Consider the following 21,544-nt stretch of genomic DNA (forward strand, 5'->3'; position numbering starts at 1 on the left):
TGCAGGAACATGAGTGTGTGTTATAAATAGAAAACTACATTAGTAAGTTTGAATTGTAGCTCAGGAGTAAACACTTTTCTCAGGAGCACTTCTTACATCCCGTGTACGTGTGAAATCCACCGTTCTCAATGATTCCCGAGCATTTGAGGGGATAGTGTGCGTATCCACTCCACGGTTCCCACAGTTGCCCTCACAACCGTCCATTTTCCACAGTGTCCACAACTCACTGTGTCCTATGAACCCACATTGTAGTACCTGCCTGACCCCTGCAGGCATCTGAGCTCCAGCCGCTTCACTTACAGCAATGTCTCCCAAATTGAGTTCCACAGACCCCTGGTTTAAGCGTTGGTGATGGGATTATTAATACAAACAGTTGGTTAATTCTTCCTTGGCATACTACTGTCATCAAAATTGATCCCTTTTCCCCTGAGACTGCCCAGACCCCCGCTCCTCAGTCTTCTCCACTGGCTGCTTTAACATGGGGAAGGTAAAGGCTGTGTTGCATATTGTCCAGAAAGCTGTCCCAGCTCCCTTGAGGATCGGATAGTAAGAGTGGTGGGCGACTGCAATATAAAGGAGTATATTGTCTGTCGTGCATAGTGACTTCATGGTACTGGCCTGTAGATGCAGAAGCAGAAGAGAATGATATCTCAACTCTAAAATGGCATGCAGTATAGGCCTTGGTTATATGACTTTGCTATGTGGTTAGATTTCATTACTTCCACGAACATTATAAAAGTGCCTGCCATGGTCGTCTGCAAAGGTCAGCTCAGGGAAGGGCTCTTCAGGCACTGGGAGCCTTAAGAAGGAAGATCAGCAGCTCAGGCCAGGCTGATCTGCTTATTTGGAAACAGTGAATGTCATCGTAAATAATCCTGGTGACACGGTTTAGGAGACTGCAGCCCTTCCCAGGCTACCCTCCTCTCAGTGGCATGGCAGGCAGTTTGCCGCTTGTGCATAGTGTAGATGGAGTAACAACTCCACTACAGAACCGCCTGGAGTGCTTGTTAGATGCAGATTCCTGGGCCCTGGGCAATTCAAAGGCCCCCAGAGATTCTTATTTATGCAGAGTAATGTTTGGGAACCACAAGTTCAAGTCATGGCCCTGCCAGTAAGAGCACACGATTTGTTTAGACTCTCTGAGCCTCTATTTCCTCATGTTAAAAAAAAAGATACTACCCACCTGTGGTGTTGGTGCGAGGATTACAGGTAGCACGCATAGGTGCCTTACTCAAGGCCCGGACAGAGTGGTGCTGGATAAATATTTGTTGTATAAATGAATGAATGATACATGAATAATTAAGAGAACATTCAGCTCACAGAACTTTTCAGTTTTTAACAGCTGTTCTGGCACACAGAAAACAGCCTTGGCATTACACCGTTCCTGAGATGAGGAAACACCCTCTCTCAGAAAGTCTCAGGGAACTGTAACCAAGAAAGGAAAGCGTTAGAGTGGGTGAGACACAAGTGCTGGCTACTCTATAGGAACACGGCAAAGACTTCCTGATCCATAAGATAGTTGGTAGGTCCTTCTATGTGAGTTGAACACCTCTTTAGAAAATTCACTAAAGAACAGCAGGTAGCAAATTCTGATTTTAAAAGTTAACAATATTCTCAAGGTGATTTCACCTTGTCTTGGGTAACTTGTGTTTCTTTTTGTGAAAACAATGAGAACATAATTACCTTCATTACTCCGTTGTCACCACATCAGCAGTTGGGAATCCATTCTGGGTGTGTTGGAGTCTATGAAAGATCTGTCCCTTGAATATTCTTTTTGATGATCATATTAAAATGACTGTGACTTTTTCATCAATGGATCTAGTCACTTTATATTATGTAACATGCACATTTAAGAAACCACTCAAATTTGTGGTACTGCTCTGAAAATTTCATTGGCATGGCTACAGAGTAACAGGCTGAGCAGCCCTTTGGTTTTGAGCAGGTGAAAATTATTTTGAAGCTATGGTTTCTTGAAATGTTAATTTCTAGGAACAATTGCAAGGGCATTTTGGGGGGAAAATGTGTTATGACAGAAGTGAAAAATGGCTTACAGTAAATTAACTTTCAAAATGCTTTACTTTTGAAGGCCCTAGCAACAGACCACCACCCAGAGCTGAAGGCAGGAACTTTTCCTTGCCAGTTCCAAACAAACCTCGGCCACCATCCCCCGGAGAAGAAGAGGTAATAAAGATATGTTCGCATTTGATTTTTCTCCCCAGCCAACGACTCATCAGAAACTCCCATTGAATGCTCTTTTGTAATTTTATCTTCTATTAAGTGAAAAAAATTAAGGGTAGGATCCAGATGAAAAATAATATGTTCTTTTTTCCTTGGTGTTCTTTCAGACTCTTCCAATGGCAAATGTGTATTTTGCATTAAACAATGAGAAAAAATAATCCTATTTTTCATCTGTTTCCTAGCTTATGACCTTGACTAAGTCACTTAACTGATCCTTAACACAGTTTTTTTTTTTTAAAGATTTTATTTTTTCCTTTTTCTCCCCAAAGCCCCTCCGGTACATAGTTGTATATTCTTCGTTGTGGGTCCTTCTAGTTGTGGTATGTGGGACGCTGCCTCAGCGTGGTTTGATGAGCTGTGCCATGTCCGCGCCCAGGATTCGAACCAACGAAACACTGGGCCGCCTGCAGCAGAGCGCGCGAACTTAACCACTCAACCACAGGGCCAGGCCCATCCTTAACACAGTTTTTTTCATTAAGTATATTATGCTAAACTGAAGAAATTATTACATCTATTTCCTAATTAGAAGTTCCATTATAAAAGGAATGCTTATGCCAGCTACCTTTGCAACCAGTGTCATGACAAAAAGCAGTTCACACAAAATACCTTCTATTTAGCTCCACCTGAATGATTCTATATTCAAATTAAGAAAACAAATGTTTCAAATCTCAATGGAATTGAGGTGGCGATTTACGGAAACGATGACTTGAAGGCTGTTCTTTTCACTTACATATGTAACTGCAAAATTTATTCAGTTTTTAAAAATTTACGTTTTCAGAATTCATTAAATGAAGAGTGGTATGTTTCTTATATTACCCGACCAGAGGCAGAAGCTGCTCTCAGAAGGATAAACCAGGTACTGTGCTACAGTTTATTTTTAAGTAGTTATAAATATTAACGGAAGGAGAAAAAGACAATTGACTTTTATGGAGTCCCAATTATAGGCTAGGAATTCTACTAGGTGCCATTTGTGTTCATGCTGTTATATCAAGGGGACCCATTAGTGCCAGCTTCACACCCACCAGCATCCACAACAATGATTCCTAGGACCCTGGGGAAAATCGAAAATAAGGTAGTCATTGGGCTGGCAGAATCTTAGGAGATTTAATTAACGAAAAAGGTCCGTCTTGTTACAGAAATCACACAGTCAAAAGGAGACTCTCTTTTCCCCAAATTTCCAACATCTTATTGATTCCGTCTTCCTCTTAATACACAGTTGCCATCCACATCCATGTGAAGGGAACCATATCAAGAGAGACAGCAGCAACTTTTTGCCCTTTCCCGTAGAAATTTCTGGCTGTCCTTTAATATTATAAGGTCTTGACCAGATTTCCTGCCGTCCTGTGCTTAACCTTAACGTTAACTCTGTGCATCAGAAAGGAGAAAGCCAAGATCCTTCATCTTTCACATCTCAAGTCTACAACAGTAGTTCTCAACCTTGGCTGCATATTTAAATCGCCTGGGGAGCTTTAAAAAATTCTAATTCCTGGGTCTCCCCTACAGAGGTTCCAGTTTAATTAGTCAGGGGCGCTGTGTGTGCTCTGGGAGTCTTCAAAATTCCCCAAGTGATTCTAAAGTGAAGCCAAGGCTGTGAATCACTGGTCCGTAGTATATTTGTTCAACAGAGATGTTCTGACAGGAATTTACTCGACTAACTTGGAATAAAAAGAACAAAGGAAAGCCATTATTGCAGATCAATGGCTATCTAAAGACATCCTGATTTAATAGAAGGGTGCAGGATAAACATGTCCTTCCTAATTAATTCTATTTTAATTTGGATCTTGACAGTATTAATATTATGTAGCAATAATTTATGGAATGAAATTTTAAAGTGCAGGATAAATCACAACATTGTTTGGGTAAATATCAGAAAAAAGGGTGATGAGAACACAGACAGTCCATATTCAATTCTGTTCAGCTCTTTGATGATGAAACATTCTATCTGGAGAGCATGAGGTTTTAAAATGGGTGAATTTCATAGGCATTTGGGTGTTTTCTGACTTTGGCTGTGGGAAGTAAGAGTTAGGGAATTAGCACCCAGAAGCAGGACGATCTATCTTTAGTTAACCAATAGTCCTTATTTTACCTGGCTACTTACCCACTCAACCACCTATTTTTTGTTTTATTACTGAATGAAAAAGAGATTCCTTTTTAATGGAGAGACTTCAAAGAGGTCTCTTTGAAATTTGGAAATTTCTCTGATACAATCTCTGCTGCCTCTTTCTACAACCAAGAAATCCATGACGCATGGGACTGTGGCTGTTTGGGGAACTAAATGCTCACTGACTTGTCAGTTGGTAGGTTTCCAGATCCCTAGAGGCTTGTCTACTGCTCTTACAGGCAAAAGAAATATTGACTTTTACTGCTCTCGTAATAACAAGAATTTATCCTTTTAGGATGGCACTTTTCTGGTTAGAGACAGCTCTAAAAAAACAATAACCAATCCGTATGTCCTCATGGTGTTGTACAAAGATAAAGTCTACAACATCCAGATCCGTTATCAGGAGGAAAACCAAGTTTACTTGTTGGGAACTGGACTCCGAGGGAAAGAGGTAGGAACTTGCAGTTGTAAAGTTTCCCCTAATTCTCTATTTATGCCTCTCTGTGTACCTACCCACATGGAACCTTGCTGTAACATTCTTTGGGGGTCTATACCTTAGAATTAAATCACATTAGTGAAGCCTTTCATTTACTGGAAGGAAACAAAACAGAATGTTAAGAGTAGCTACCTCTGCCACAGAGTGTAACTTTCTTAGAGTTTTTATTCCAAATAGTCTAAAATCATGTGTATAATTTTTAAAATAAAAAAAGTTAACATTTAAATGTTTTTAAAAACCCAATTAGATAGTGTCAAAGGCATCTATCTTTCACCTTTGTGACATAACTTTAATGTAAGATTGCAGCATATTTGTAAGGCTGTATTTTAAATCAACATCTGGAAAAGGGGAAATGATAGCATTCTTGTTGTGATGATTCTTTAGCTACTTGTGTCATCTCTTACTAAAAATGGAGGTTTGGCCAATGAAGGTGGCCAAACTGCCAAAAACATTTTCCTTTGTCGGGCCAAGGTTTAGACTAGTCACTTTCTGGGTGGTCATCAGAACTGGTGTGAAGGAAACCTTTCAGGGCTGCTTTTGCAAAAGAAACTAACAGCTAAACTTAATGCCTCAAACATGTTCTTCAAGTTCAAAGTTCCAGGAGGAGGATCAGCTGAATCAAACATTTTCCAGAATGAGAACAAGCTCACCTATAACTTCTACTTCACTTCAAAAATTTTAAAGTTATGATCATGTAAACGAGTAGAAGAACAAATGATTTTAGTCAAATGTTTCGATCACTGGTTAGGTGTGTATAGAGCTGCACAGGTCCTAAAGAAGCAGAGATGTCCGCCATCCAGGATTTCTGTCAGTCCAGTATGGTAAAAACACAAGTACAAACCACTCATTGCAGCTGCCCTGGTGGGAACACCTAGTAGAGTAGTCCTGGAGGAAGTGCACAACCCTGTCTACGGTACCAAGGTGATTCTGACCTATATCTAGAAGGATGGCTGGGGGTTTTCCCAGGCTGGCCATCAGAGATAGGGTGATGCAGGCAGTGGATGCCAAGACTTGGCTGAAGAGCCCTTTTGAGTGTTGAAGTGGCAGTGGGGCACAGCAGAGAGATATCATGAAGGAACTATTGTGCCATGCTATGGATATCACCTCCAGACACTGGGGACACCATCTGAATTCCTGATTCCTTGTATCTCCTCACACCACTAGTGATTGAGAGTGAAATAGGGATACAGAAACCAAAACCAAACCCACAAACAGAGCAATCCTAAGGCAAGGCTATCATAATTAGACTCCCTATGTATATATATGACCCCCATATGAAGTTAAAATACATGTATCTATATATATATCCATCTATATATATGTCTTTTATCCATGGTTTGTTGGATGTTGGTGAGGAATTTTTTTTCAAAGTTCTATAGCAGAAATCATTAAAATATTTGCCAAATTTTACATATATTTTTTCCAACAAGCCTCCTAACTTTAAGACGTAGGATACTATGAGGTAAATAAACTGAGGGTGAAATTCATGCTACCCATTCCAATGTTGATTATCTCCCTCTTTCTGACTCTTTCAGGACTTTTTGTCTGTGTCAGATATTATCGACTACTTCAGGAAAATGCCACTTCTGCTCATTGATGGGAAAAACCGAGGCTCCAGATACCAGTGCACATTAACGCACGCTGCAGGTTATCCCTAGCAAGTTAGCCAAGCAAATGAACCTTCCTCTTGCCTCTGTTGCCAGCATGGGAAGATCAGTCACCCTTGGCAAATGGACAAACACTTAGGACTGAATCAAACTCTTCAACATGAACACAAGGGTTTTGTCCTTTTGCTTAAAAATGTGTTTGAAATGAAGACTGTCAAATATCCCATAATTTATTTATTCTTCTTCAATGTTTGTAAAGTGCATGAGCAATAATGTTCACACAAAGTCTAAGAGTGCACTGTAATAAGTCATATCAAATATATGTATTTTTGAATACCCATTTCAAAGTACAGTAGCTTACACAGCTAAAGAAATATTTTGGGGAAAGTATAAAAACACTTAATAACAGTTTTTGGTATCACATAAAACTGAATTTTTTTAATAGCCAAACGTTTGTCAGTCAGAGGCAATCATCAGTTTTATACATATAATTTGAAAATTACTAAAATTCACTTTCTCAGCAGCAGTAATTTAAGAGGCTTTAACGATATTTCATCTTTTATTTGGTGTTTTTTGCTAGGGGGATTTTTGTGTACTATTTTATGAAAAGATAATGCATGTTGGGATAACTTCCTGGGATTAAAATTAATTTGCCTTTTGCTTTACTTTTGGGTTTCTAAAACAACTTTATTGACTTTACTTTTTAGTCCTATTATAATATTTTTATTTCAAAGCACATTTAAGCTATAAATACCAAAAAAACCCCAAAACATTTTAAGTTCATCACATCCTGACACCCACATCCCACCTCCTCTACACCCCACCCAACTCCAAAACATTTCAAGTGATGTCGATTTTACCAAAGTCTTCCTGGGAAGACGAAAGAGCAGTGTGTATACACGGAAAATTTTGATCTGACTTTCTGATTAGATACCTTTCTTCTATCTCTTTTTATCCCCCTTGACAACTCTGTCATAAAGCCCTTCTCCTCATCCTTCCCAAAAAGGCTTTGTAAATCCAGCAAAGCAATTCAGCTCTCTCCTTGGTTTTATGTATCTCACTTAAAAAGTAGTAGGCATTTCAAAAAGCAAAAACCCAGCCTTCAGTGGTGCTTCAGGGTGTCCCGCTTTGGGCCCTGGGCTGTTATTCCACAACTTTTTATTAGCAACAAAAATTGTTGGCTTCTCTGCTTAATCTACAAGTTTTCTGGGTGTCAAAGAATGTCTTGCATCTTCACTTTCATGAGCTAATAGAGAGAACATTGGAAGGGATCTTGGAAGTCACTGATTTAAAACTGACAGCTAAGATGAGTAATGTGGAGACTTTTAACCAATGATGATAAAAATGCTGTTTCACAAAACTTCATCCTTACAAACCAGAAGTTCTCAATTTACGGCCCAGAACTTGGGAATTCTAAAGCTGAAAAACCTGCTTTGACTTATATGTTTATTCAAGAGGATATTCAACAAGCATTTATTGAGTGTTAAACACTAAGTTAGGTGCCAGCTAGTGAGGACAGCAACACTACCCGTTCTGTTATGGACTGAGCTGACCTTGTGTCTTGCTTCATGGTATTCTATCTTTTATGTTCAAAAATGTCTAAAATGAAGGGCATGGTAGATTTTAAAGCAACTATCTGGTAGTGAATCATGTTTACGAGGCAAATCAAAGCCTATTATTTTAAGTCTCCTTTGGTGGAAAGGGACTGAAATTATAAAGTTTTAGGATAAAGGTATCCTGAAACTAAACATGACTTAAGTCAGTGGTGAGTATCTAACGTTTTCATGCCTAGCACTCTTTTTCCCCTTCTTCAGGCCATGGTAACTCCATTCTTCTGACGGGACTTCTCCTTTGGCCACAGACCTGGCATATGACCCCAGCCTCACCAATCACAGTTGCTTAGGACCCTGTTCAGGGATAAACATCTTAACCAAATCTAGGCCAATCAGGGTCTTTCTCTGGAATGTTAAACACAGAGGCTGAGACAGAAGATCTCTTTTTCCTCTGGTATCCCCAAAAGTTAATGTTGTACACCTGGAGGTGTCTGCTGCCATGCCTCTACTCCCTTCTACCTGCCCTTTGGAGGAAACCAGTCTATAACAGGAGCGGATGAGGCCAATGCACAGAAACAGAATCAAGATAGAGACATCAGATGAATTAGTGGAGTCCCTAAAATTTACTCCAACCATGGACTTCCAAGTCACACAACCCAATAAATGCTCGAGCTGACTTGAGTTGTTTTTGGCACTTGCTACCAAGAGAGATCTGATTAATACAAAATCAAACCATCCGTTTATAATTCAGTAACTCTCTTTCAACTTGAGCCAAATTCAAGCATAAGGTAAAGGATAAGCAATGCCCCATGGTCAATTTCCTCTGTCATACTCTTGCTATTGGTGAAATAAATTAGCCATTCTTTTTAACATTAAAACAATAATAAAACAGCCTTCAAGAACATGAAATGACTATATACAACTCAATATATTTTCATTTTGTTTTTTATTATATTAAACATATTAGTAAACTCAATTCTCCCAGATGTTTGTTAATTCAACAATAAACAGTTATAAATTCACAACAAACAAATAAGAAATCAGAGAGAAGAACTGTTAGAAGAAAGGGATACATCTGATATTTTAGATTCTTCAGAGAGGAGGTTGGTTGTTTCTGTTTCCTTTAAGGCATCCATCTTCACAGGATGACTAAAGTGTAGGGTAAGATCACAAAGCAGTACCTCGGAGAGCTCTTTGCAAAACAAAATAATAGAAGATACTATATTGTAGCACATATGTCACAGATGACCACTATTACTTTCAGTAGCTATTTCCTAATTCTTAATTTTCTTTTGATTATTGATCAAACCACAATTTAGGTCGTTTTGACTTCAAAGTCAAATTTATGTACTACAAAATAAGCACGACATAAAAATTTACTAGAAGGGCTCTTCAGCCCAACTTGTCAGCTATCTTACTAAAGTGCAACTTGATTTATGCAAATTCGATTTATACTTTAACTTACTATTTTTATCTGCTCTACATCTACACAGTATGTAGCATCTATAGAATAGGTCTATGAGGCATGTTACAAAAACTAGCAGTGCCTATCTCCCAGAGGCAACTACTTTTTTTTTTAGCTCATTTTGTTGTTCTTGTTTTGTGTGTCTGAGTTTTTTTGTTCTTTTGCAGGGGTTGTTATTACCTCCATATCTCTAAATGACATGCATATTTTATTTTTTCAATTTTAGGTATTATCTATCTGCTTCTGACTACAGAGGATTAAGATATAGCTCTTTTCACTCCCTGTACCCCCTTCCACTCCCCTAATATACTTGAGTACAATTTTTTGCTATCTCAATATTTAATGTTTAAAAATTTTTAATTATATAAATATTCTTCACAGCTGAGTCTTGCAGTATGACATTTCCCTTCTCGCAAGCTACTGCCCAACCACAGTTAGGAATTTTCTTTTTTCATTGCTTCATTATCACAAATATATCCCAAATTTCTCCCAGTTGGGTCAATCTCCTCTCCGTATAGTCAAGTGCCTTAGCTATTCTATTGTTCAAAGTCTCTCCTCTCCTAGAGCCTTCTGATCTGCTCTAGTCTGGACTGACTGCTCTCTAGGACTGCGGTACAGTTCGCATCTTGGGAACTCCCTTCACCATTATCCCAGGGACTCCTTTCACTGCTCCCTTGTGCGGAGTATGCTTTTTCCAGAATCTCAGGTATTTCTCTTTTTGATTGCTCCCTTGTTTGGTGGAATACAACCTCAGTAACTTCCTGAGGGGGGAAAAACTATATGTCTGAAAATGTCACTCTCTACACCAATGCTTAATAGATTGATTGACTATAGAAATCTAGGTTGGAAAAGATGTTTCTTTAGATTTCCAAAGGCATTACTGCATTTTCTTCTAGCTTCCAGTGTTGCTACTGAGAATTTTCATATGATTCTAACTACTAATTGTTGTTTCTCTTTTGAAGCTTTAAGGATCTTTTTGTTCTTCCGGTGTTCTGAAATTTCATAGTATTGTACTTTGATATAGGCCTTTTTTCATCCATTGTGTTGGGCTCCTTCACTGTAAAAACTCAGACCCTTCAACTCTGGAAAATTTTCTCAGATTATTTCTTTAAAGAATTCCTTTCCGTCCATTGTCTATGTTCTTTCTTTGTAACACTCCTATTTATTGGATGTTGTATTTCCTTGACTGATCTTGTTATTTTTTCTCTCTAAAACTTTCCCTCTCTGCTTTTTTGCTCTACGCTTTAAAGGATTTTCTTCATTTTATCTCTAAATCCTTCTATAGAGTTTATTTCTATTGTCACGCCTTTAATTTCCAAGAGTTCCCTTTTGTTCTCTATTTTTTTTTTACAGTTTCACATTCCTTTTTCATGGACATAGCATCATCTCTTCTCTGTGGATATTAATGATAGTTTCTTAGAGATTTCATTTCCCTTCATAGTTTCTGTTTCTTCCTCATTGACTGAAATCTGTTTGTTTGTCTCTGCTTTTCATTTTAGATGCTATCCTCAAATACCAGTTGCGCCATAGTTGTCTGCTCATATTTAAGACTACGGCACTAAAAAGAAGCTCTATGCCCATGGTAGTCTACGTTGTGGGGTGATCTGGCTGGGTATTTTGTTGGGGGAACCTCTGCTATCAGCATCTTTAGGTCTTTTCTCTTAAGCACGTCAGATTCCTGAAAGAAAAATCTGCTTGAGGGTATAAATCTGGCTGCCAATGTTTTGTAGCCAAGTGGGAAAAGAAAGCTGTAGGTCTTATAATTTAGTAGGTAACCTTTGTCTTAATACCCTTGTTTTTAGTACAGTACTTTTTCCCTCAACTTGTGGCTTAGTGGCTCTAGGCCAGAGATCCCTTGTTTTACCCTGTCAGGGAATAAATCTCAAGTGTTCTATCCCAAAGGAGAAACAGTTGCCCAGTTATACAGAGAAAGGAAGAGAACTCAGGGGTCTACAACTTCTTAAACAAACACTAAACCAGTCCTCCTGTTCTTAGCCTCACCTTCACCTCGAATTCTAGAGGATTCTGGTGCCACCATATGTTGAGTCTTTGGGGCTATTTCTTGGGTTTACCCAGCCAGCTCATGGTTCAGATTTTTGGACTTTAGGGTTCAGACTTCTCTGTTTGCTTCCATTTACTTTCTTGTTGTTAACTCTCTTTGAGAGCTCTTTGTGTAGTGAATTTTTATCTCTTTAAAATCACTTTAAATTTAAATCTCAAGTCTACCACTGACTTGAGATAACTGTACGACCTTGGGAAAGTTAGTTAACCTCTTCATGTCTGTTTCTGTATCTGTAAATGCCAATGATAATATTTCCTACCTCACAGGGTTGTCATGACAATTGAGTCCATTTATGTAGAGTTCTTGGAAGAGTATCTGGCTTACAGTAAATGTTCTAGTGTTAAATATGGACATTACTATTTTAGGGAGGATGTGAGTGTTCATTTAATATTCCATGTTTACCAGAAGTCTAGCCTCCCAGTCTAGCTCTACAAGTCCCTTGTATCCTATCTGCCTGCCCTACCCCACAACTTTTCAGGAACACATATATCATATTTATCATTTCTATTTTACTTCATGAAAGAATAATCCCCAAACTAGAACAGTGAGATAATCAAGTTTGGGAGGAATCTAAAGCTTCTCCAATTGTTTTAAATGAGTGCAAGCATCCAGAATCAATTATTCATTTAATAAACATTTTCTAAGAACCTAATATATCAAGGCACTGTGTTAAGTGTTAGGAATACCCTTAAGGAGCTTACAGTTGAGCAGGAATAGGAAAAGTAAGTAAACAAGAAATTACAACACAGTGTGATAAGTGATATGAAAAGGTAGAAGAGAGAACATGTTGGCTTAAAAAAAGTTTTCCAATATAAGTAACTGACTAATAAGTAGCAGTTAACCTGGGGGGGGTGCAGGTTGGGGGGCAGCAGTGGGCATTTCAGGAGATGCATGTGTTAAGGCACAAACACAAAAAAGAGCAAATGTGTAGATATGCAAATGGTTCAGTATGGCTGGAACATAGAACTTGCAGGTCAAAAAAGAGCAAGAGACTGGAGAGGTAGGCAGGGGCCTGATCGCAAGAGGTCTTATAGTCCATTCTAGGAGGTTTGTACTTTATCCTGAGGACAATGGTGAGCCGATGAGGGGTTTCAGAAGATTTACATTTTAGAAAGATAATCCTTGCTGTAGTGGTGACATTGGTTTTGAGAGATCACGAATTAAGCAAAGCTAATCAGATTTCTTTACATCACACTCCTCAGTGCCTTTGTTAATATGTACAATGAATCTGTGAGAGAAATATATATCGCTTCCCAAACTTATTTGACCTTAAGAACGTGGACTTTGTTTTTACTGCACAGCATCTATTAACATCTCTTGAGACAAGAGGGTTCACAGATCAAAATCTAGAAAATGCTGCCACAGGGAAAATAGAAAAAGTATATGGTGCCTAACTAACAGCCACTCCCCTCTCCTTGGTGGCACCATTTGATTTCATGTCTGGTGCTCCTCTCCCCAGGTCCAGCAGTAAGTCCTGACTGGTCCAAACCAGTCTTGGCAACCCCACTCCCCTTGGCAGTGGCTGCTGAAGGCATATGCATGTGATGCAAATCTGGCCAATGAAAGGAAGGGGAAGCGTGCTGGAGGGATCTGGGGAAAGGCTTACATAAAGAGCCACAGGCAGAGACAGTGTCTGTATATGGCCATGTCTGCAGTTAATGATCATGAGAAGGGATAAACAAATGAACATAACACAGTAGAAAAATAGAACCTGGGACCCAATGAAGCCTTTAAAACTGAATTAACTTTAGGGCTGCCCTCCTTTGGATCTTGTTATTTTCCTTATCCTATAAATCATGTTACGTTGGTGTTTTGCTGCTTGCAGGAAGGCCCCATAACGGACACAAATGCTATCTTCACATGTCCAAGAGTTGTCATAAAAAGAGTAACTAAACATTCAGTGTAGTTTTCATGGTTAGAAATAGGACCAGTGGGTGGAAAGATAGGGGAACAGCTTTCAGCTAGTCCATAAGGAGGAACTCTCTAAAACGGAGTAGGTTAACTGTCGGAAGGGAGTTCCCCAACATAGGAAATGTTTGGTTAGGGGTAGATTATCCCTAGAAATATTCCATCTGGAAATTTTACTTGCCTGGATAAAACAGAATGTATCTGTGAGGTGAGTGGCTAAACATCATGACTTAGCAGGTCTAACCTTACTCTACGAATCTGTATAAAATGAAGAACTCTTAACTCACAGAATCAAACTTATATTTTTAATTTGTAAAGAACCTTAGAAGCTCAGCAAAGATTAATGGATAAAGACACTGAACTTTGCAGAATGTGACCCTGTCATGTAATAGTTTGTTGAAGGGAAGGAAGGGAAGAAAATTTAGAGAGGACAGTAAGACAACAAAAGCTTGTTAGCTTCAGGGATGGGCAATCAAGTCAGCTAACTAATGCTCAAATGTAATTTATCTTCAGAGATCTAGTTCATATTACAGTGTAAACATTTCTTAAGAAATACAAAAATCCTAATTAGTGGGCAAAATTCAGTTACACCCCAGCAGCAGCACAATTGGTTCCACCTGTTTATTGTATAACAGTAATACGCAAACATTTTAGTTTATCCATTTCACACTTACCTTTCATCTTCTCTAACTCCAAAGAAATTGTGTTAATGTTTTTAATTATGGCTTCCACGTTCAGCTTATGCTCAGAAACATTCAACATCTGATTTTAAAAGAGAAACAAAAACAACGTACAAATCAGAAGTGTTTATGTATACTTTTAAAATACTTAAGTTTTAATATTTCTAAAAGAAAAATCTGTCATTTCAAAACTGAAATAACTGTGAAGTAGTCTTTATAAACGAAGAGAATTCCAGCACAAGAAGGCATCAACTTGTCAATATTCTTCCAACTGAAAACACCTCCAACTGTGCCTCTCAGGACGAGGTTTCTTCTCTAACCAAACCACATCCACAAGATGGGGCCCTTACACGGAAATGCAGGCGCCCCCTTTTCGGGGAGCCTCAGCACTGAGAAACTCCTGGAACGTGCAGCAATCGGGGAAGGTCTTCCCTAATTTTGTTCATGCAAGTCAGTGTCTAACTCATCCTTGAACGACGGGGTTCATACAAAATTTCTTTAAGTACGCAGTAAAACTCACGATAAGATTCAATTACAACTAATTGCCTAAGAGGATGGCAATACGGCCGCTTCTACTTTAGCTTTGGGAGTCCCGGCAATACACTTTTTAATTCTGGTTAACGGAAATGTGTGAATCAACCCGGCACCGCGTTACACGTTCCGTGCACGTATTTAACCAACAGCGTCGATACAAATACACAGAAGGGGTCCCCAGAAACTGAGCTCAGCCCTCCAGATCTCTCCCGATGCCTCGAGACAGAGACCGCAGTCAGCCCACGCAGCTCCAGCACCGCGGAGCGCGGGCAGTCACCCTCCGGCCGCTTGTCCCAAACAAGGAAACCAACCTTAGTCAACTTCTTGCCTCGGCCTTCTCCTGAGTGGGGGAATCTATCCTAGTTCTCTCACTCACTTCGGAACCGCTGTAAAAGAAAGAAAACTTTTTTCCCTGACAATGACTAAAAGAAGGAACAGGGAACGGCAGTCCCCTTTCTGGGTTGGGGATGGCGCACCAGGAGATTCCGTTCGAGGGGAAAGGAAAGATGATGCCAAACAAAGGAGGTGGGGTGGGGATGGTGGAAACCGAAAAAAAAAAAAAAAAAAAAACAACCAAACCCCAAGACAGGGGTAGAAGCCAAATGGAGAGAGAAATGCCCCAGAAAGCTGACGCTCCCCACTCTGGGGTCTGGCCACCTGGGGCCCTCGACTGCCCACGGCGGGTGGGTGGGCTCAGGCGGCAGAGCGGGGCGGGAGGGGCCAGAGCCGCATGCGCCTGCCCCAGGGCGCCGGGCGGGCCAGGGCTCAGGGAGGACAGGCCGGACTGCCCTTGCCCAGGAGTGAGGCGAGCAGGCGGCTGCGGGCAAAGGGAATGGTGGGGTCAGAGGCCAAGGTCTCCCAGGCCGAGGGCACGAACCCGGCCACGAGGCGCGCCCGGGCTCGTGACCCCTCCTTCCCGGCCCGACGGCGCCCCGAGGAGCCCCAGTCTTCGAGCCCGGGGTTCAACCCGCCCGCCCAACCGCGCGTGGCCTGAAGATCCGAGCCGGAGGCAGCCTCGAAGTTTCTACAGTCCTCAGGCTCCCAACCCGGATCAGAACATGGTAAGACGCGCTCAGCGTGGCCCCGGCCTGCGGACGACTACCGTCGCTGCCTGGACCCACCCAGCCAACCGCTCTCTCGCCGCCTGACCCAAACGGCCGGGCCCTACCGACGCCATGAGCAGCCCCGGCCCCGGGGAACGCAAGCCAGGCGACCTAGAGGCCCATCCGCCGGGCGGCTGAAGACGGGGCCTGAGGTGGCCTGGAAAAGTCAAGTCCTCGCCCACCCCAACCGCATTAGGATCATTTAAAACCGAGTAACCTTGGCCTGCCTTCGACCCCACATCCCTGACCGTGTCAGGACCCACCTGGCCAACGGTCACCGAACTTCTGACCATGAAGTGGGGTGAGCAGCAGGGAAAGCAAGACTGCGCTTCCTGATTGGCCAGCTTGTCCGCCTAGTGTATCCTGGGAGTTGTAGTCCCAGGCAAGGGCCCAGCGGAGAAAGTTCTAGATGCCAGGCTGAAAGTGACAGGTGCAGCATCGTGGGCTGAGAGGGAGGGCAGGGAAGGTGATGACACTCCCTGCCTATTATGTGTTGGGTGCTGTGCTACGAGCTTTACCGCCCTTATCTGCATTAATTTTCGCGGTGTAGGCATGTGGATAGGCCAGACTCTGGACTGAAACTGCTTGGATTTGAATCCTGTTCTGCACTTGTTTAGCTATAGCGGTGCTGGGAAGCGGTTGGATCTTTCAGCGTCCAAATGTCCTCATCTGTCATATGGGTCTAGTGTTCTTTTGAGGGTTAAGTGAGATAATGCATCAAAGGGCCTTGGCAGATGATGTGCCCAATAAATGTTGGCTATCATTCCTATAAATTTTTACAGTAAAAAAAGAGTAAAAATGAGTGGAGAGATGTACGCTGGTTTCTTGCCAAGTGGAGAAGCTGGGATTCAAGCCATCTTTGCTGGATTCCAAGAGGAATCCCCGCCACTGCAACCTCTGGGGCTGACGCAGACACTGTTCTTGGTGCCCCGGGGAATTGCCTTCCGCTGAGTGAGGAGCACAGACCTCCAGCATCAGGTTCTACGCCACTCTTTGTCTTCTCTAAGCCTCCCCTGCAACACACACCAGCCTCCTGAGCCAGTCCTTCCTTGTAAAGCACATGGCCTGTTTATTTTAGATCCAACAACCTTCAGTTTAACACTGGAATTTGTTGTCTGATGCAGAGTTAGATAGATGAAGAGGGGCACAGGAGAACTGAGCTTCAGTCCTAAGGATAGCTAGCTGTGTAATCATGGAAAAGCGTACCTTCCTGTGCCTGAACTGCAGTTTTCCTCGTCAGTTTCCTTATGGGGGATGGGCTAGATCAGTGTCTCCTAAGTGTCACTCATTATTGGGCCACTTTGATGACTGGTAGTCCTAACTGTGTACCACCTATATTATTATTACCTTAATATTTTAAATTTACTTTCCTTTAAAATTTAAATCTTCTTAAAATCCTTATATCACCAATGTTAATGGAATAAAATATAAACAGAAGGTAATAGAAAAAATAAAGACAATGAAAAGAGTATTTTTTCTTTTTTGGCCCTGAGCTAGTATCTGTTGCCAATCGTTTTTTCTTTTTCCTTCTTCTCCCCAAAGCCCCCCAGTACATAGTTGTGTATTCCAGTTGTGGGTCCTTCTGGGTCTGCTGTGTGGGACCCTGTCTCAGCGTGGCCTGATGCAGTGGTGCTAGGCTGTGCCCATCATCCAGACCGGTGTGACTGGGCCACCGAAGCGGAGTGTGCAAACATAACCTCTCGGCCCCAGAGCCGGCCCCTAAAACAGTATTTTTAATCATCTAGATATTCTTGCCTCTTAATGGCAATGGTCTTGCAGCCCGAATTTCTTTGTTAAAATGGGTTCTTATTAAGTGTTAAACAAGTGCTAACCGAGACTTTCTTCTTGATATAATCAACAGAATTGAAAGAGTTGGAAGGTGACTAGCTGGACTGCACGTTGGTTAACGCCTGTGTGCCGTGTAGAAACATCTCTCATAGTCCTTGTGGGATGTGTCCCACACTTTGCCAAGCCTAGGATTGGATGCTGTCCAAAACACCAGTGCTTTCTAAGACTCCTTCATTCTCAGTGTGCTATGGATGCTTTTCAAAACTCACCTCAAGCTTGAAGGGAGTCTTCCTGAATTAACCCTACCCTGCTCTGCAGTTTTGTACCGTCTCTCTGCCAATGCTTTCCTCACTCAACATTTTAACAGTGGACACTCGCTAGTGTCACAGTCTTGTATTTTCTTATTCTGATATGTGTGCTGAGCATTTTTCATCTAATTCTCTGAGTGCTGAGTAAGGGGGGAAAAAGAGGCACAAAAGGTCAAGGGACACACATTCTTTCAGCACTCCCTGTATATCATGCATTCTGTTAGAAGCTTTCATCTGCTGACAACACTCGGAGGTAGCTGTTACCACCCCAGTTACATGGATAATGAAGCTTGAGCTCAGAGAGCTTAGTGCCTGCTCAGGGGCACAAGAAGCAGATTCAGATCCTATCTGTGCGGACTCCAGAGCCTTCTGTTTTTCCTCCGAGCCAAGTTGTCTCCCAGACCAGGGTACCATCTCTTGAAACAGCAAACAAGTACATCGTGGCTCCATAATGTTTTGGGCTTCACAGATCATTGTACTTAAACACACCTGTAGTGACACATACAAGCATACAAATATGAAGTGATCAACACAGGAAAATAAACAACGTTTACTTTCTGAATTAAGGACATTAACAAAACAAAAATAACTGCCATCACTGTTTTATAAAAGCAGGAATAATTTAACATCAAAAGGAAGGAAGAAAGGAAAAAAAGGAAGGTCATAAGAATTTCAGAATAAGACTCTCAACAAAAAATCTTACTGAATGTGTCTTTTTTCTCCCTTTATGTTGATGCAGACTAGTGAAAACTTCACCTTAGACCTGCATGACTCCATATGAGTGATCGGAAACTCCCCACAGATAACAGTAGGAGAAAATACAATGTCTAAGAGAAGTAGGGTGAAGAATGTAGGTGGGTTGAGACGTAGCATTAAGATTGAGAATCCTGAAAATGAGGTGATGATGGGGCTGGGCTGGGAAGAATGTGGTGTCTCTGGGTCCCCAGCGTCCCAAACACTCTGAACTCATTCACAAGGTCCAGCAGGTGTTTGCAGGGCCTACCTGAGCTCAGATACTTGCAGATTAGGATTCTGCTCCCAGGACTTTCGATAGAATCTAAACCTTCCACCCCTCCACAGTGATTACTTCTTATGAGTAGATTCAAACTACTGTGATTTGGAAAAGATCATCGTTGAGCCTTTCTTTTCTATTTTTCTTTTTTAAAAGAAGAATCAACTTTGTGTTTCTTTTAAATGTGTTATAAGAGGGAACAAAAGATCTGAACTCAGAAAAAGATATATTGTAATAATGTATTTTCCTCCATGAAAATGTCTTGGAGCAATGATGACTACTTATCGTAGTGTACTTCCTCCTTAAATAACTATAGATTCTGTCTTTTCTTTTTCCTAACAAAATAAAACTTTAAAAACACAGTCTGCTACTTAAGGCTTGAGACTGTTACAGATGAAGCCTTAAAAAAATCTATCTTCCTTAATAAGTTTGCAAATACAACACTTTACGGGAATGCAACACAGGGTGCAGTTGTTGATTCTAATGTTAATCAAATAAAGGAGATTAAAAAGCTGGTAAATTCTCCCATAAAGAGAAAAGCTGTTACAGAACAACAAGGTGATTAAGCGTTTTATGGAGCCGGATGTGAGTGCCTCAGTTAGTTTTATTACAAATTCTTGATGTAAAGTCTTCCTTGCCAGGAAAACAAATTGAGTAGGTTATCTCACTTCTTCCACTCGCTCTCAGAGCTCCCATTCCTGTCCTCTCCCTGCTCATTGTCAATTAAAAGTGCTGGTCTCTGTGTCTAGGGACTGGCTCCCTGCTGGATCAACAACCCCTTTTTGAATATTGCTGTGTACAACCCTTATATACACAAATTTCGGAGGTTATGGGCACATGCTTGGATCATTACCTGAGGAGCATGACTGCTGTCCGAAAGATCAAGGAAGTCACTGTGCGTCAGAACAACCAATGCTTTTCCCATAGCCAGTCACATAAAGGAAGCGAACGTGCATAACTTTGGCCACCGTGGTCTGAAGTGAAAGTTGGATTCCCTGTCCACTGCCTTCTTCAAGTAGTTGATGTTACATTGGACAGAACCATTTTCTTTTTCTCTGGAAAAAACACTTCTGAACTACAGCAAGATGTTATTAACGAAAATCCACATTGCTTGCTGAGTTAACTAAAATGTTTTCACTTCTAATTAAAACATTACATAAAGAAAGGAAATCCTGCCACTTGTGACAACATGGATGGACCTTGAGGGCATTATGCTGAGTGAAGTAAGTCAGAGAAGGACAAATACTATGTGATCTCACTTATGTGGAATCTAAAAACATTGAACTCATAGAAACAGAGAGCAGAATGGTGGTTGTGAGAGGCTAAAGGGTGGGGAGATGGGGAGATGTTGGTTTGGGGGTACAAACTTTCAATTATAAGATGAATAAGTTCCAGGGATCTAATGTACAGCATAGTGGCTATAGTTAACAATACTGTATTGTGTACTACAGTAAAGTTGCTGTGAGAGTAGAGCTTAATATTCTCACCTTAACAACAACAACAACAACAACAAAATGGTGTTATGTGAAGGATGTGTTAACCAACCTTAATGAGGTAAACATTTCACAATGTATGCATGTATCAAGTCATCATATAACACACCTTAAACTTACACAATGTTATATGTCAATTATATCTCTATAGAGCTGGAGAAATAAGTAAATTACAGTTCTGTACGAAATTTCCCTCTGAAATAGGAAGCAACCCAAAGAGAACTGCCAGATAAAATATAGGACACCCAATTAAATTTAATTTCAAGTAAACAACAGACAATTTTTTTAGTATAAGTATGTCCTGAATATTGTATGACACATACGTATATTAAAAATTTATTCATTTATCTAAGATTCAAATTTAATTGGTAATCCTGTATTTTTATTTGCTAAATCTGGCAACTCTATGCCCTAAACACTTCAACCATAAAAAAGAAAATCAAACAGTCTGAAGGCTTGTAGATTCAGTAGGTATGGAAGCCAAGAGAATATTGAGGTTTTCCAACTTGATGTCCAAAATAATAAAATACACACACTTACTGTGCCAGAATTTGGCTCTCTTCTCCCTTCAACATTCCTGTAATTCAGGAACGAAGCTAGGTCTTTGAAAAAGCAGATGGATGAAAGCTGGCAATATTCAACATGGTGCTGTTTTTGACAGTTGCTTGCTGTGTCTGTTTGTCTGAAAACTCTTTGCCCTTGGCTTTTTAGAAAGTGCCTTCATCCAGGAAGGCGTGTTTGTGACTTAAGCTGTGTTTATTGCCAGAGATCTACCAATCAGAGAAAACCCTCTGTGTCCCAAAATAAAATGTTTCAAATTCTGTCATGTCAGCCCTCCATCCCCCAACAATGCTTCCCCTGTTTATTAGAGACATAGATCCTGATCAGATGTTTCTCCCTCAAGGCTTTGCCCCAACTCAGGCGTCTCACCCTCCTCAGCCAGCAACACAATGAAAAATGAACATCTCTATGAAGAAACATATTGTGTTCATGAAGTCATTCGCAGCAGAATACATGTGTGTACTCACTTTTTGTGATGAAAAAAATGTTTATGTGCATAAAAGCAAGTTTGGAAGAATATACACCAAACTGTTAACAATGATTAGCTCTGGGTAGTGAGATTTATGGGTGATTTCACTTCCTTGTGTTTATTTGTGTAGAGTAGGCGTAACTTTTGTTCCAACCCTCTCCTCTAT

The 21,544-nt window shown here is 40.8% G+C and overlaps 2 protein-coding genes across 3 annotated transcripts in view; one reads left to right on the forward strand and one right to left on the reverse strand.

The window, feature by feature from the left end:
• The window catches only part of LCP2 (lymphocyte cytosolic protein 2), a 45,399-nt gene extending 38,292 nt beyond the window's left edge, over positions 1-7,107 (forward strand). For both annotated transcript variants that reach the window (XM_014850881.3, XM_014850880.3), the window contains exons 18-21: positions 2,087-2,181; positions 3,017-3,094; positions 4,635-4,790; positions 6,371-7,107. In XM_014850881.3, coding sequence (XP_014706367.1) covers positions 2,087-2,181; positions 3,017-3,094; positions 4,635-4,790; positions 6,371-6,493 — 452 coding nt within the window. In that variant the 3' untranslated portion in view covers positions 6,494-7,107. The remainder of the gene's footprint in view (positions 1-2,086; positions 2,182-3,016; positions 3,095-4,634; positions 4,791-6,370) is intronic.
• Positions 7,108-8,888: 1,781 nt separating this feature from the next.
• C9H5orf58 (chromosome 9 C5orf58 homolog) lies at positions 8,889-15,033 on the reverse strand. The gene is made up of 3 exons (XM_044777683.2): positions 14,956-15,033; positions 14,105-14,192; positions 8,889-9,187 (listed from the first exon to the last, which is right to left on the reverse strand). Exons 2-3 carry the CDS (start codon positions 14,190-14,192, stop codon positions 9,036-9,038), a joined length of 240 nt encoding a protein of 79 aa, XP_044633618.1. The 5' UTR covers positions 14,956-15,033; the 3' UTR covers positions 8,889-9,035.
• Positions 15,034-21,544: the final 6,511 nt, after the last annotated feature.

This window comes from Equus asinus, chromosome 9, assembly GCF_041296235.1.
Source record: "Equus asinus isolate D_3611 breed Donkey chromosome 9, EquAss-T2T_v2, whole genome shotgun sequence".
NCBI classification, from domain to species: domain Eukaryota; kingdom Metazoa; phylum Chordata; class Mammalia; order Perissodactyla; family Equidae; genus Equus; species Equus asinus.